This window comes from Mustelus asterias, chromosome 14 (assembly GCF_964213995.1).
Source record: "Mustelus asterias chromosome 14, sMusAst1.hap1.1, whole genome shotgun sequence".
Taxonomy (NCBI): domain Eukaryota; kingdom Metazoa; phylum Chordata; class Chondrichthyes; order Carcharhiniformes; family Triakidae; genus Mustelus; species Mustelus asterias.
In genome coordinates this window covers 78568703-78582687 of record NC_135814.1, presented here as the reverse complement: position 1 = coordinate 78582687, position 13985 = coordinate 78568703, and the positions used below count along the sequence as shown (strand labels likewise).

General features: G+C 52.6%; 1 protein-coding gene across 1 annotated transcript in view; it reads left to right on the top strand.

The window, feature by feature from the left end:
• Positions 1–13985, top strand: part of LOC144503791 (dynein regulatory complex protein 11-like) — a 531388-nt gene that overhangs the window by 280814 nt on the left and 236589 nt on the right. Inside the window, exon 12 of the mRNA XM_078228677.1 lies at positions 13201–13253. Coding sequence (XP_078084803.1) covers positions 13201–13253 — 53 coding nt within the window. The remainder of the gene's footprint in view (positions 1–13200; positions 13254–13985) is intronic.

The window sequence follows — 13985 nt, the reverse complement described above, 5'->3', positions numbered from 1 at the left end:
CAGGTGAGGGAGCTGGGACAGCCGCTTTATAAACAGCAGGTGAGGGAGCTGGGACAGCTGCTTTATAAACAGCAGGTGAGGGAGCTGGGACAGCTGCTTTATAAACAGCAGGTGAGGGAGCTGGGACAGCTGCTTTATAAACAGCAGGTGAGGGAGCTGGGACAGCTGCTTTATAAACAGCAGGTGAGGGAGCTGGGACAGCCGCTTTATAACCAGCAGGTGAGGGAGCTGGGACAGCCGCTTTATGAACAGCAGGTGAGGGAGCTGGGACAGCTGCTTTATAAACAGCAGGTGAGGGAGCTGGGACAGCAGCTTTATAAACAGCAGGTGAGGGAGCTGGGACAGCTGCTTTATAAACAGCAGGTGAGGGAGCTGGGAAAGCCGTTTTATAAACAGCAGGTGAGGGAGCTGGGACAGCAGCTTTATAAACAGCAGGTGAGGGAGCTGGGACAGCCGCTTTATAAACAGCAGGTGAGGGAGCTGGGACAGCTGCTTTATAAATAGCAGGTGAGGGAGCTGGGACAGCTGCTTTATAAACAGCAGGTGAGGGAGCTGGGACAGCTGCTTTATAAACAGTAGGTGAGGGAGCTGGGACAGCTGCTTTATAAACAGCAGGTGAGGGAGCTGGGACAGCTGCTTTATAAACAGCAGGTGAGGGAGCTGGGACAGCTGCTTTATAAACAGCAGGTGAGGGAGCTGGGACAGCCGCTTTATAAACAGCAGGTGAGGGAGCTGGGACAGCTGCTTTATAACCAGCAGGTGAGGGAGCTGGGACAGCCGCTTTATAACCAGCAGGTGAGGGAGCTGGGACAGCCGCTTTATAAACAGCAGGTGAGGGAGCTGGGACAGCTGCTTCATAAACAGCAGGTGAGGGAGCTGGGACAGCTGCTTTATAAACAGCAGGTGAGGGAGCTGGGACAGCTGCTTTATAAACAGCAGGTGAGGGAGCTGGGACAGCTGCTTTATAAACAGCAGGTGAAGGAGCTGCGACAGCTGCTTTATAACCAGCAGGTGAGGGAGCTGGGACAGCTGCTTTCTAAACAGCAGGTGAGGAAGCTGGGACAGCCGCTTTATAAACAGCAGGTGAAGGAGCTGCGACAGCTGCTTTATAACCAGCAGGTGAGGGAGCTGGGACAGCTGCTTTATAAACAGCAGGTGAGGGATCTGGGACAGCTGCTTTATAAACAGCAGGTGAGGGAGCTGGGACAGCTGCTTTATAAACAGCAGGTGAGGGAGCTGGGACAGCCGCTTTATAAACTGCAGGTGAGGAGGCTGGGACAGCTGCTTTATAAACAGCAGGTGAGGGAGCTGGGACAGCTGCTTTATAAACAGCAGGTGAGGGAGCTGGGACAGCCGCTTTATAAACAGCAGGTGAGGGAGCTGGGACAGCCGCTTTATAAACTGCAGGTGAGGGAGCTGGGACAGCCGCTTTATAACCAGCAGGTGAGGAGGCTGGGACAGCTGCTTTATACACTGCAGATGAGGGAGCTGGGACAGCTGCTTTATAAACAGCAGGTGAGGGAGCTGGGACAGCTGCTTTATAAACAGCAGGTGAGGGAGCTGCGACAGCTGCTTTATAAACAGCAGGTGAGGGAGCTGGGACAGCTGCTATATAAACAGCAGGAGAGGGAGCTGGTACAGCCGCTTTATAACCAGCAGGTGAGGGAGCTGGGACAGCTGCTTTATAAACAGCAGGTGAGGGAGCTGGGACAGCCGCTTTATAAACAGCAGGTGAGGGAGCTGGGACAGCCGCTTTATAAACAGCAGGAGAGGGAGCTGGGACAGCCGCTTTATAAACAGCAGGTGAGGGAGCTGGGACAGCCGCTTTATAAACAGCAGGTGAGGGAGCTGGGACAGCTGCTTTATAAACAGCAGGTGAGGGAGCTGGGACAGCTGCTATATAAATAGCAGGTGAGGGAGCTGGGACAGCCGCTTTATAACCAGCAGGTGAGGGAGCTGGGACAGCCGCTTTATAAATAGCAGGTGAGGGAGCTGGGACAGCCGCTTTATAAACTGCAGGTGAGGGAGCTGGGACAGCTGCTTTATAAACAGCAGGTGAGGGAGCTGGGACAGCTGCTTTATAACCAGCAGGTGAGGGAGCTGGGACAGATGCTTTATAAACAGCAGGTGAGGGAATTGGACAGCTGCTTTATAAACAGCAGGTGAGGGAGCTGGGACAGCTGCTTTATAACCAGCAGGTGAGGGAATTGGACAGCTGCTTTATAAACAGCAGGTGAGGGAATTGGACAGCCGCTTTATAAACAGCAGGTGAGGGAGCTGGGACAGCTGCTTTATAACCAGCAGGTGAGGGAGCTGGGACAGCCGCTTTATAACTAGCAGGTGAGGGAGCTGGGACAGCTGCTTTATAAACAGCAGGTGAAGGAGCTGGGACAGCCGCTTTATAACCAGCAGGTGAGGGAGCTGGGACAGCTGCTTTATAAACAGCAGGTGAAGGAGCTGGGACAGCCGCTTTATAACCAGCAGGTGAGGGAGCTGGGACAGCTGCTTTATAAACAACAGGTGAGGGAGCTGGGACAGCCGCTTTTTAAACAGCACGAGTGGGGGCTGGACAGCCGCTTTATAACCAGCAGGTGAGGGAGCTGGGACAGCCGCTTTATAACCAGCAGGTGAGGGAGCTGGGACAGCCGCTTTATAAACAGCAGGTGAGGGAGCTGGGACAGCTGCTTTATAAACAGCAGGTGAGGGAGCTGGGACAGCTGCTTTATAAACAGCAGGTGAGGGAGCTGGGACAGCCGCTTTATAACCAGCACGAGAGAGAGCTGGGACAGCTGCTTCATAAACAGCAGGTGAGGGAGCTGGGACAGCCGCTTTACAAACAGCACGAGAGAGAGCTGGGACAGCTGCTTCATAAACAGCAGGTGAGGGAGCTGGGACAGCTGCTTCATAAACAGCAGGTGAGGGAGCTGGGACAGCTGCTTTATAAACAGCAGGTGAGGGAGCTGGGACAGCTGCTTTATAAACAGCAGGTGAGGGAGCTGGGACAGCTGCTTTATAAACAGCAGGTGAGGGAGCTGGGACAGCTGCTTTATAAACAGCAGGTGAGGGAGCTGGGACAGCTGCTTTATAAACAGCAGGTGAGGGAGCTGGGACAGCCGCTTTATAAACAGCAGGTGAGGGAGCTGGGACAGCCGCTTTATAAACAGCAAGTGAGGGAGCTGGGACAGCTGCTTTATAAACAGCAGGTGAGGGAGCTGGGACAGCCGCTTTATAAACAGCAGGTGAGGGAGCTGGGAAAGCCGCTTTATAAACAGCAGGTGAGGGAGCTGGGACAGCTGCTTTATAAATAGCAGGTGAGGGAGCTGGGACAGCTGCTTTATAAACAGCAGGTGAGGGAGCTGGGACAGCTGCTATATAAACAGCAGGTGAGGGAGCTGGGACAGCTGCTTTATAAACAGTAGGTGAGGGAGCTGGGACAACTGCTTTATAAACAGCAGGTGAGGGAGCTGGGACAGCTGCTTTATAAACAGCAGGTGAGGGAGCTGGGACAGCTGCTTTATAAACAGTAGGTGAGGGAGCTGGGACAGCTGCTTTATAAACAGCAGGTGAGGGAGCTGGGACAGCTGCTTTATAAATAGCAGGTGAGGGAGCTGGGACAGCTGCTTTATAACCAGCAGGTGAGGGAGCTGGGACAGCCGCTTTATAAACAGCAGGTGAGGGAGCTGGGACAGCTGCTATATAAATAGCAGGTGAGGGAGCTGGGACAGCCGCTTTATAACCAGCAGGTGAGGGAGCTGGGACAGCCGCTTTATATACAGCAGGTGAGGGAGCTGGGACAGCTGCTTTATAAATAGCAGGTGAGGGAGCTGGGACAGCTGCTTTATAACCAGCAGGTGAGGGAGCTGGGACAGCCGCTTTATAAACAGCAGGTGAGGGAGCTGGGACAGCCGCTTTATAAACAGCAGGTGAGGGAGCTGGGACAGCTGCTATATAAATAGCAGGTGAGGGAGCTGGGACAGCTGCTTTATAAACAGCAGGTGAGGGAGCTGGGACAGCCGCTTTATAACCAGCAGGTGAGGGAGCTGGGACAGCAGCTTTATAAACAGCAGGTGAGGGAGCTGGGACAGCTGCTTTATAAACTGCAGGTGAGGGAGCTGGGACAGCTGCTTCATAAACAGCAGGTGAGGGAGCTGGGACAGCCGCTTTATAAACAGCAGGTGAGGGAGCTGGGACAGCTGCTTTATAACCAGCAGGTGAGGGAGCTGGGACAGCCGCTTTATAACCAGCAGGTGAGGGAGCTGGGACAGCTGCTTTATAAACAGCAGGTGAGGGAGCTGGGACAGCTGCTTTATAAACAGCAGGTGAAGGAGCTGCGACAGCTGCTTTATAACCAGCAGGTGAGGGAGCTGGGACAGCTGCTTTATAACCAGCAGGTGAGGGAGCTGGGACAGCCGCTTTATAACCAGCACGAGAGGGAGCTGCGACAGCTGCTTTATAAACAGCAGGTGAGGGAGCTGGGACAGCTGCTTTATAAACAGCAGGTGAAGGAGCTGCGACAGCTGCTTTATAACCAGCAGGTGAGGGAGCTGGGACAGCTGCTTTATAAACAGCAGGTGAGGAAGCTGGGACAGCCGCTTTATAAACAGCAGGTGAAGGAGCTGCGACAGCTGCTTTATAACCAGCAGGTGAGGGAGCTGGGACAGCTGCTTTATAAACAGCAGGTGAAGGAGCTGGGACAGCCGCTTTATAACCAGCAGGTGAGGGAGCTGGGACAGCTGCTTTATAAACAGCAGGTGAGGAAGCTGGGACAGCCGCTTTATAAACAGCAGGTGAAGGAGCTGCGACAGCTGCTTTATAACCAGCAGGTGAGGGAGCTGGGACAGCTGCTTTATAAACAGCAGGTGAAGGAGCTGGGACAGCCGCTTTATAACCAGCAGATGAGGGAGCTGGGACAGCCGCTTTATAACCAGCAGGTGAGGGAGCTGGGACAGCTGCTTTATAAACAGCAGGTGAAGGAGCTGCGACAGCTGCTTTATAACCAGCAGGTGAGGGAGCTGGGACAGCTGCTTTATAAACAGCAGGTGAGGAAGCTGGGACAGCCGCTTTATAAACAGCAGGTGAAGGAGCTGCGACAGCTGCTTTATAACCAGCAGGTGAGGGAGCTGGGACAGCTGCTTTATAAACAGCAGGTGAAGGAGCTGGGACAGCCACTTTATAACCAGCAGGTGAGGGAGCTGGGACAGCTGCTTTATAAACAGCAGGTGAAGGAGCTGGGACAGCCGCTTTATAACCAGCAGGTGAGGGAGCTGGGACAGCTGCTTTATAACCAGCAGGTGAGGGAGCTGGGACAGCTGCTTTATAAACAGCAGGTGAGGGAGCTGGGACAGCCGCTTTATAAACTGCAGGTGAGGGAGCTGGGACAGCTGCTTTATAACCAGCAGCTGAGGGAGCTGGGACAGCTGCTTTATAAACAGCAACTGAGGGAGCTGGGACAGCCACATTATAACCAGCAGGTGAGGGAGCTGGGACAGCTGCTTTATAAACAGCAGGTGAGGGAGCTGGGACAGCCGCTTTATAACCAGCAGGTGAGGGAGCTGGGACAGCCGCTTTATAAACAGCAGGTGAGGGAGCTGGGACAGCTGCTTTATAAACAGCAGGTGAGGGAGCTGGGACAGCTGCTTTATAACCAGCAGGTGAGGGAGCTGGGACAGCCGCTTTATAAACAGCAGGTGAGGGAGCTGGGACAGCTGCTTTATAAACAGCAGGTGAGGGAGCTGGGACAGCCGCTTTATAAACAGCAGGTGAGGGAGCTGGGACAGCTGCTTTATAAACAGCAGGTGAGGGAGCTGGGACAGCTGCTTTATAAACAGCAGGTGAGGGAGCTGGGACAGCTGCTTTATAAACAGCAGGTGAGGGAGCTGGGACAGCTGCTTTATAAACAGCAGGTGAGGGAGCTGGGACAGCTGCTATATAAATAGCAGGTGAGGGAGCTGGGACAGCCGCTTTATAACCAGCAGGTGAGGGAGCTGGGACAGCTGCTTTATAACCAGCAGGTGAGGGAGCTGCGACAGCTGCTTTATAAACAGCAGGTGAAGGAGCTGGGACAGCCGCTTTATAACCAGCAGGTGAGGGAGCTGGGACAGCTGCTTTATAACCAGCAGGTGAGGGAGCTGGGACAGCTGCTTTATAAACAGCAGGTGAGGGAGCTGGGACAGCCGCTTTATAAACTGCAGGTGAGGGAGCTGGGACAGCTGCTTTATAACCAGCAGCTGAGGGAGCTGGGACAGCTGCTTTATAAACAGCAACTGAGGGAGCTGGGACAGCCACATTATAACCAGCAGGTGAGGGAGCTGGGACAGCTGCTTTATAAACAGCAGGTGTGGGAGCTGGGACAGCCGCTTTATAACCAGCAGGTGAGGGAGCTGGGACAGCCGCTTTATAAACAGCAGGTGAGGGAGCTGGGACAGCTGCTTTATAAACAGCAGGTGAGGGAGCTGGGACAGCTGCTTTATAACCAGCAGGTGAGGGAGCTGGGACTGCCGCTTTATAAACAGCAGGTGAGGGAGCTGGGACAGCTGCTTTATAAACAGCAGGTGAGGGAGCTGGGACAGCCGCTTTATAAACAGCAGGTGAGGGAGCTGGGACAGCTGCTTTATAAACAGCAGGTGAGGGAGCTGGGACAGCTGCTTTATAAACAGCAGGTGAGGGAGCTGGGACAGCTGCTTTATAAACAGCAGGTGAGGGAGCTGGGACAGCTGCTTTATAAACAGCAGGTGAGGGAGCTGGGACAGCTGCTATATAAATAGCAGGTGAGGGAGCTGGGACAGCCGCTTTATAACCAGCAGGTGAGGGAGCTGGGACAGCTGCTTTATAACCAGCAGGTGAGGGAGCTGGGACAGCTGCTTTATAAACAGCAGGTGAGGGAGCTGGGACAGCCGCTTTATAAACTGCAGGTGAGGGAGCTGGGACAGCTGCTTTATAAACAGCAGGTGAGGGAGCTGGGACAGCTGCTTTATAAACAGCAGGTGAGGGAATTGGACAGCTGCTTTATAAACAGCAGGTGAGGGAGCTGGGACAGCTGCTTTATAAGCAGCAGGTGAGGGAGCTGGGACAGCTGCTTTATAAACAGCAGGTGAGGGAATTGGACAGCTGCTTTATAAACAGCAGGTGAGGGAGCTGGGACAGCTGCTTTATAACCAGCAGGTGAGGGAGCTGGGACAGCTGCTTTATAAACAGCAGGTGAGGGAGCTGGGACAGCCGCTTTACAAACAGCACGAGAGGGAGCTGCGACAGCTGCTTTATAATCAGCAGGTGAGGGAGCTGGGACAGCTGCTTTATAAACAGCAGGTGAGGGAGCTGTGACAGCCGTTTTATAAACAGCAGGTGAGGGAGCTGGGACAGCCGTTTTATAAACAGCAGGTGAGGGAGCTGGGACAGCTGCTTTATAAACAGCAGGTGAGGGAGCTGGGACAGCTGCTTTATAAACAGCAGGTGAGGGAGCTGGGACAGCTGCTTTATAAACAGCAGGTGAGGGAGCTGGGACAGCTGCTATATAAACAGCAGGTGAGGGGGCTGGGACAGCCGCTTTATAAACAGCAGGTGAGGGAGCTGGGACAGCCGCTTTATAAACAGCACGAGAGGGAGCTGGGACAGCCGCTTTATAAACAGCAGGTGAGGGAGCTGGGACAGCCACTTTATAAACAGCACGAGAGGGAGCTGGGATAGCCGCTTTATAAACAGCACGAGAGGGAGCTGGGACAGCCGCTTTATAAACAGCAGGTGAGGGAGCTGGGACAGCTGCTTTATAACCAGCAGGTGAGGGAGCTGGGACAGCTGCTTTATAAACAGCAGGTGAGGGAGCTGGGACAGCCGCTTTACAAACAGCACGAGAGGGAGCTGCGACAGCTGCTTTATAATCAGCAGGTGAGGGAGCTGGGACAGCTGCTTTATAAACAGCAGGTGAGGGAGCTGGGACAGCCGTTTTATAAACAGCACGAGAGGGAGCTGGGATAGCCGCTTTATAAACAGCACGAGAGGGAGCTGGGACAGCTGCTTTATAAACAGCAGGTGAGGGAGCTGGGACAGCTGCTTTATAACCAGCAGGTGAGGGAGCTGGGACAGCTGCTTTATAAACAGCAGGTGAGGGAGCTGGGACAGCCACTTTATAAACAGCACGAGAGGGAGCTGGGATAGCCGCTTTATAAACAGCACGAGAGGGAGCTGGGACAGCTGCTTTATAAACAGCAGGTGAGGGAGCTGGGACAGCTGCTTTATAACCAGCAGGTGAGGGAGCTGGGACAGCTGCTTTATAAACAGCAGGTGAGGGAGCTGGGACAGCTGCTATATAAACAGCAGGTGAGGGAGCTGGGACAGCCGCTTTACAAACAGCACGAGAGGGAGCTGCGACAGCTGCTTTTTAATCAGCAGGTGAGGGAGCTGGGACAGCTGCTTTATAAACAGCAGGTGAGGGAGCTGGGACAGCCGTTTTATAAACAGCAGGTGAGGGAGCTGGGACAGCTGCTTTATAACCAGCAGGTGAGGGAGCTGGGACAGCCGTTTTATAAACAGCAGGTGAGGGAGCTGGGACAGCTGCTTTATCAACAGCAGGTGAGGGAGCTGGGACAGCTGCTTTATAAACAGCAGGTGAGGGAGCTGGGACAGCCGCTTTATAAACAGCAGGTGAGGGAGCTGGGACAGCTGCTTTATAAACAGCAGGTGAGGGAGCTGGGACAGCTGCTTTATAACCAGCAGGTGAGGGAGCTGGGAGAGCCGCTTTATAAACAGCACGAGAGGGAGCTGGGACAGCTGCTTTATAAACAGCAGGTGAGGGAGCTGGGACAGCTGCTTTATAACCAGCAGGTGAGGGAGCTGGGACAGCTGCTTTATAAACAGCAGGTGAGGGAGCTGGGACAGCCGCTTTACAAACAGCACGAGAGGGAGCTGCGACAGCTGCTTTATAACCAGCAGGTGAGGGAGCTGGGACAGCTGCTTTATAATCAGCAGGTGAGGGAGCTGGGACAGCTGCTTTATAAACAGCAGGTGAGGGAGCTGGGACAGCCGCTTTATAAACAGCAGGTGAGGGAGCTGGGACAGCTGCTTTATAACCAGCAGGTGAGGGAGCTGGGACAGCTGCTTTATAACCAGCACGAGAGGGAGCTGGGACAGCCGCTTTATAAACAGCAGGTGAGGGAGCTGGGACAGCCACTTTATAAACAGCACGAGAGGGAGCTGGGATAGCCGCTTTATAAACAGCACGAGAGGGAGCTGGGACAGCCGCTTTATAAACAGCAGGTGAGGGAGCTGGGACCGCTGCTTTATAACCAGCAGGTGAGGGAGCTGGGACAGCTGCTTTATAACCAGCAGGTGAGGGAGCTGGGACAGCTGCTTTATAACCAGCAGGTGAGGGAGCTGGGACAGCTGCTTTATAAACAGCAGGTGAGGGAGCTGGGACAGCCGCTTTATAAACAGCAGGTGAGGGAGCTGGGACAGCTGCTTTATAACCAGCAGGTGAGGGAGCTGGGACAGCTGCTTTATAACCAGCAGGTGAGGGAGCTGGGACAGCTGCTTTATAAACAGCAGGTGAGGGAGCTGGGACAGCTGCTTTATAAACAGCAGGTGAGGAAGCTGGGACAGCCCCTTTATAAACAGCAGGTGAAGGAGCTGCGACAGCTGCTTTATAACCAGCAGGTGAGGGAGCTGGGACAGCTGCTTTATAAACAGCAGGTGAAGGAGCTGGGACAGCCGCTTTATAACCAGCAGGTGAGGGAGCTGGGACAGCTGCTTTATAAACAGCAGGTGAAGGAGCTGGGACAGCCGCTTTATAACCAGCAGGTGAGGGAGCTGGGACAGCTGCTTTATAACCAGCAGGTGAGGGAGCTGGGACAGCTGCTTCATAAACAGCAGGTGAGGGAGCTGGGACAGCCGCTTTATAAACTGCAGGTGAGGGAGCTGGGACAGCTGCTTTATAAACAGCAGGTGAGGGAGCTGGGACAGCCACATTATAACCAGCAGGTGAGGGAGCTGGGACAGCTGCTTTATAAACAGCAGGTGAGGGAATTGGACAGCTGCTTTATAAACAGCAGGTGAGGGAGCTGGGACAGCCGCTTTATAAACAGCAGGTGAGGGAGCTGGGACAGCTGCTTTATAAATAGCAGGTGAGGGAGCTGGGACAGCTGCTTTATAAACAGCAGGTGAGGGAATTGGACAGCTGGTTTATAAACAGCAGGTGAGGGAGCTGGGACAGCCGCTTTATAACCAGCAGGTGAGGGAGCTGGGACAGCCGCTTTATAAACAGCAGGTGAGGGAGCTGGGACAGCTGGTTTATAAACAGCAGGTGAGGGAGCTGGGACAGCTGCTTTATAACCAGCAGGTGAGGGAGCTGGGACAGCTGCTTTATAAACAGCAGGTGAGGGAGCTGGGACAGCCGCTTTATAAACAGCAGGTGAGGGAGCTGGGACAGCTCCTTTATAAACAGCAGGTGAGGGAGCTGGGACAGCCGCTTTATAAACAGCAGGTGAGGGAGCTGGGACAGCTGCTTTATAAACAGCAGGTGAGGGAGCTGGAACAGCTGCTTTATAAACAGCAGGTGAGGGAGCTGGGACAGCTGCTTTATAAACAGCAGGTGAGGGAGCTGGGACAGCTGCTTTATAAACAGCAGGTGAGGGAGCTAGGACAGCTGCTTTATAAACAGCAGGTGAGGGAGCTGGGACAGCTGCTATATAAATAGCAGGTGAGGGAGCTGGGACAGCCGCTTTATAACCAGCAGGTGAGGGAGCTGGGACAGCTGCTTTATAACCAGCAGATGAGGGAGCTGGGACAGCTGCTTTATAAACAGCAGGTGAGGGAGCTGGGACAGCCGCTTTATAAACTGCAGGTGAGGGAGCTGGGACAGCTGCTTTATAAACAGCAGGTGAGGGAGCTGGGACAGCTGCTTTATAAACAGCAGGTGAGGGAATTGGACAGCTGCTTTATAAACAGCAGGTGAGGGAGCTGGGACAGCTGCTTTATAAGCAGCAGGTGAGGGAGCTGGGACAGCTGCTTTATAAACAGCAGGTGAGGGAATTGGACAGCTGCTTTATAAACAGCAGGTGAGGGAGCTGGGACAGCTGCTTTATAACCAGTCGGTGAGGGAGCTGGGACAGCTGCTTTATAAACAGCAGGTGAGGGAGCTGGGACAGCCGCTTTACAAACAGCACGAGAGGGAGCTGCGACAGCTGCTTTATAATCAGCAGGTGAGGGAGCTGGGACAGCTGCTTTATAAACAGCAGGTGAGGGAGCTGGGACAGCTGCTTTATAAACAGCAGGTGAGGGAGCTGGGACAGCTGCTTTATAAACTGCAGGTGAGGGAGCTGGGACAGCTGCTTTATAAACAGCAGGTGAGGGAGTTGGGACAGCCGTTTTATAAACAGCAGGTGAGGGAGCTGGGACAGCCGTTTTATAAACAGCAGGTGAGGGAGCTGGGACAGCCGCTTTATAAACAGCAGGTGAGGGAGCTGGGACAGCTGCTTTATAACCAGCAGGTGAGGGAGCTGGGACAGCTGCTTTATAAACAGCAGGTGAGGGAGCTGGGACAGCTGCTTTATAAACAGCAGGTGAGGGAGCTGGGACAGCTGCTTTATAAACAGCAGGTGAGGGAGCTGGGACAGCCGCTTTATAAACAGCAGGTGAGGGAGCTGGGACAGCCGCTTTATAAACAGCACGAGAGGGAGCTGGGACAGCCGCTTTATAAACAGCAGGTGAGGGAGCTGGGACAGCCACTTTATAAACAGCACGAGAGGGAGCTGGGATAGCCGCTTTATAAACAGCACGAGAGGGAGCTGGGACAGCTGCTTTATAAACAGCAGGTGAGGGAGCTGGGACAGCTGCTTTATAACCAGCAGGTGAGGGAGCTGGGACAGCTGCTTTATAAACAGCAGGTGAGGGAGCTGGGAAAGCCGCTTTATATACAGCAGGTGAAGGAGCTGGGACAGCTGCTTTACAAACAGCACGAGAGGGAGCTGCGACAGCTGCTTTATAATCAGCAGGTGAGGGAGCTGGGACAGCCGTTTTATAAACAGCAGGTGAGGGAGCTGGGACAGCCACTTTATAAACAGCACGAGAGGGAGCTGGGATAGCCGCTTTATAAACAGCACGAGAGGGAGCTGGGACAGCTGCTTTATAAACAGCAGGTGAGGGAGCTGGGACAGCTGCTTTATAACCAGCAGGTGAGGGAGCTGGGACAGCTGCTTTATAAACAGCAGGTGAGGGAGCTGGGACAGCCGCTTTACAAACAGCACGAGAGGGAGCTGCGACAGCTGCTTTATAATCAGCAGGTGAGGGAGCTGGGACAGCTGCTTTATAAACAGCAGGTGAGGGAGCTGGGACAGCCGTTTTATAAACAGCAGGTGAGGGAGCTGGGACAGCTGCTTTATAAACAGCAGGTGAGGGAGCTGGGACAGCCGTTTTATAAACAGCAGGTGAGGGAGCTGGGACAGCTGCTTTATAAACAGCAGGTGAGGGAGCTGGGACAGCTGCTTTATAAACAGCAGGTGAGGGAGCTGGGACAGCTGCTTTATAAACAGCAGGTGAGGGAGCTGGGACAGCCGCTTTATAAACAGCAGGTGAGGGAGCTGGGACAGCCGCTTTATAAACAGCACGAGAGGGAGCTGGGACAGCCGCTTTATAAACAGCAGGTGAGGGAGCTGGGACAGCCACTTTATAAACAGCACGAGAGGGAGCTGGGATAGCCGCTTTATAAACAGCACGAGAGGGAGCTGGGACAGCCGCTTTATAAACAGCAGGTGAGGGAGCTCGGACAGCCGCTTTATAAACAGCAGGTGAGGGAGCTGGGACAGCTGCTTTATAACCAGCAGGTGAGGGAGCTGGGACAGCTGCTTTATAACCAGCAGGTGAGGGAGCTGGGACAGCTGCTTTATAAACAGCAGGTGAGGGAGCTGGGACAGCTGCTTTATAACCAGCAGGTGAGGGAATTGGACAGCCGCTTTACAAACAGCACGAGAGGGAGCTGGCGCAGCAGCTTTAATAACTGAGTTGATCGACATTTTTGTGACACTGTCTTTTTAATGTGGAATTTATTGTTTCAGTTATTCGCGACTGTTAATAAATCCTATAATTTTCCATTTTAAAGGGGACACCAATTCGCAAGACTCCTTTTATACATACAATTGAATGTTAATAATGTCAGTGGAGTGATGTAAGCAATTTGAATTCCATTAACTTATTGTGTTTTTGTGTTTCCTGCAGAAAAAAAGCAAGAAAGGAAAGAAGAAGAAAGTAAAAGACCTTACTGTTAACAGGTAGTAGTCAAACTGTAAACAGTCTTTATGTGTCACGAAGTAATGCTGTGTAATTTACTTATGAACAAGGAACAGGGTTAGGCTGATGGGTCTGCTCCACCATTTAGTAAAATCACAGCTGGTCTGATAGTAACTTCAAATCTGTATTCTGCCTACCCGTTGGCAACTATTACCCCTTTGCTTACCAAGAATCTATCCACCTCTGTTTTAAAAATGTTCAAAGACTGTTTCCACCACCTTTTCATGAAAAAGTTCCAAAGACTAATCCTCTGAGAGAAAATATTTTGCCTCATCTACCAATTAAATGGGCAACCCCTTTATTACAGTGACCCATAATTTTAGGTTCTCGATCAAAAGGAAACATCTTGTCCACATTCACCTGCTTAAGACCCCTGAAAATCTTATGTACATGAGGCAGTTTGGAAGTTGTAATGCAGGAGAGAAGTATATAGTAAATGGCAGTACCCTTAAAAACATCAACATACAGAGAGCTTGAGGCATACAGGTCCACAGTTCCCTGAAAGTGGCAACACAAGTGGATAAGGTGGTCAAGAAGGCATATGATGTGCTTACCTTCATCAGTCAGGGCATAAAGTATAAAAATTGGAAGTCATGTTGTAGCTGCATAGAACTTTAGTTTGGCCACATTTGGATGCACTCAGGATCCTCTGGGTTGATGAGCACTTAATAGATAAGAGGTCTAGTGAGGTGGTCACACCTAAGGTGCAGGCA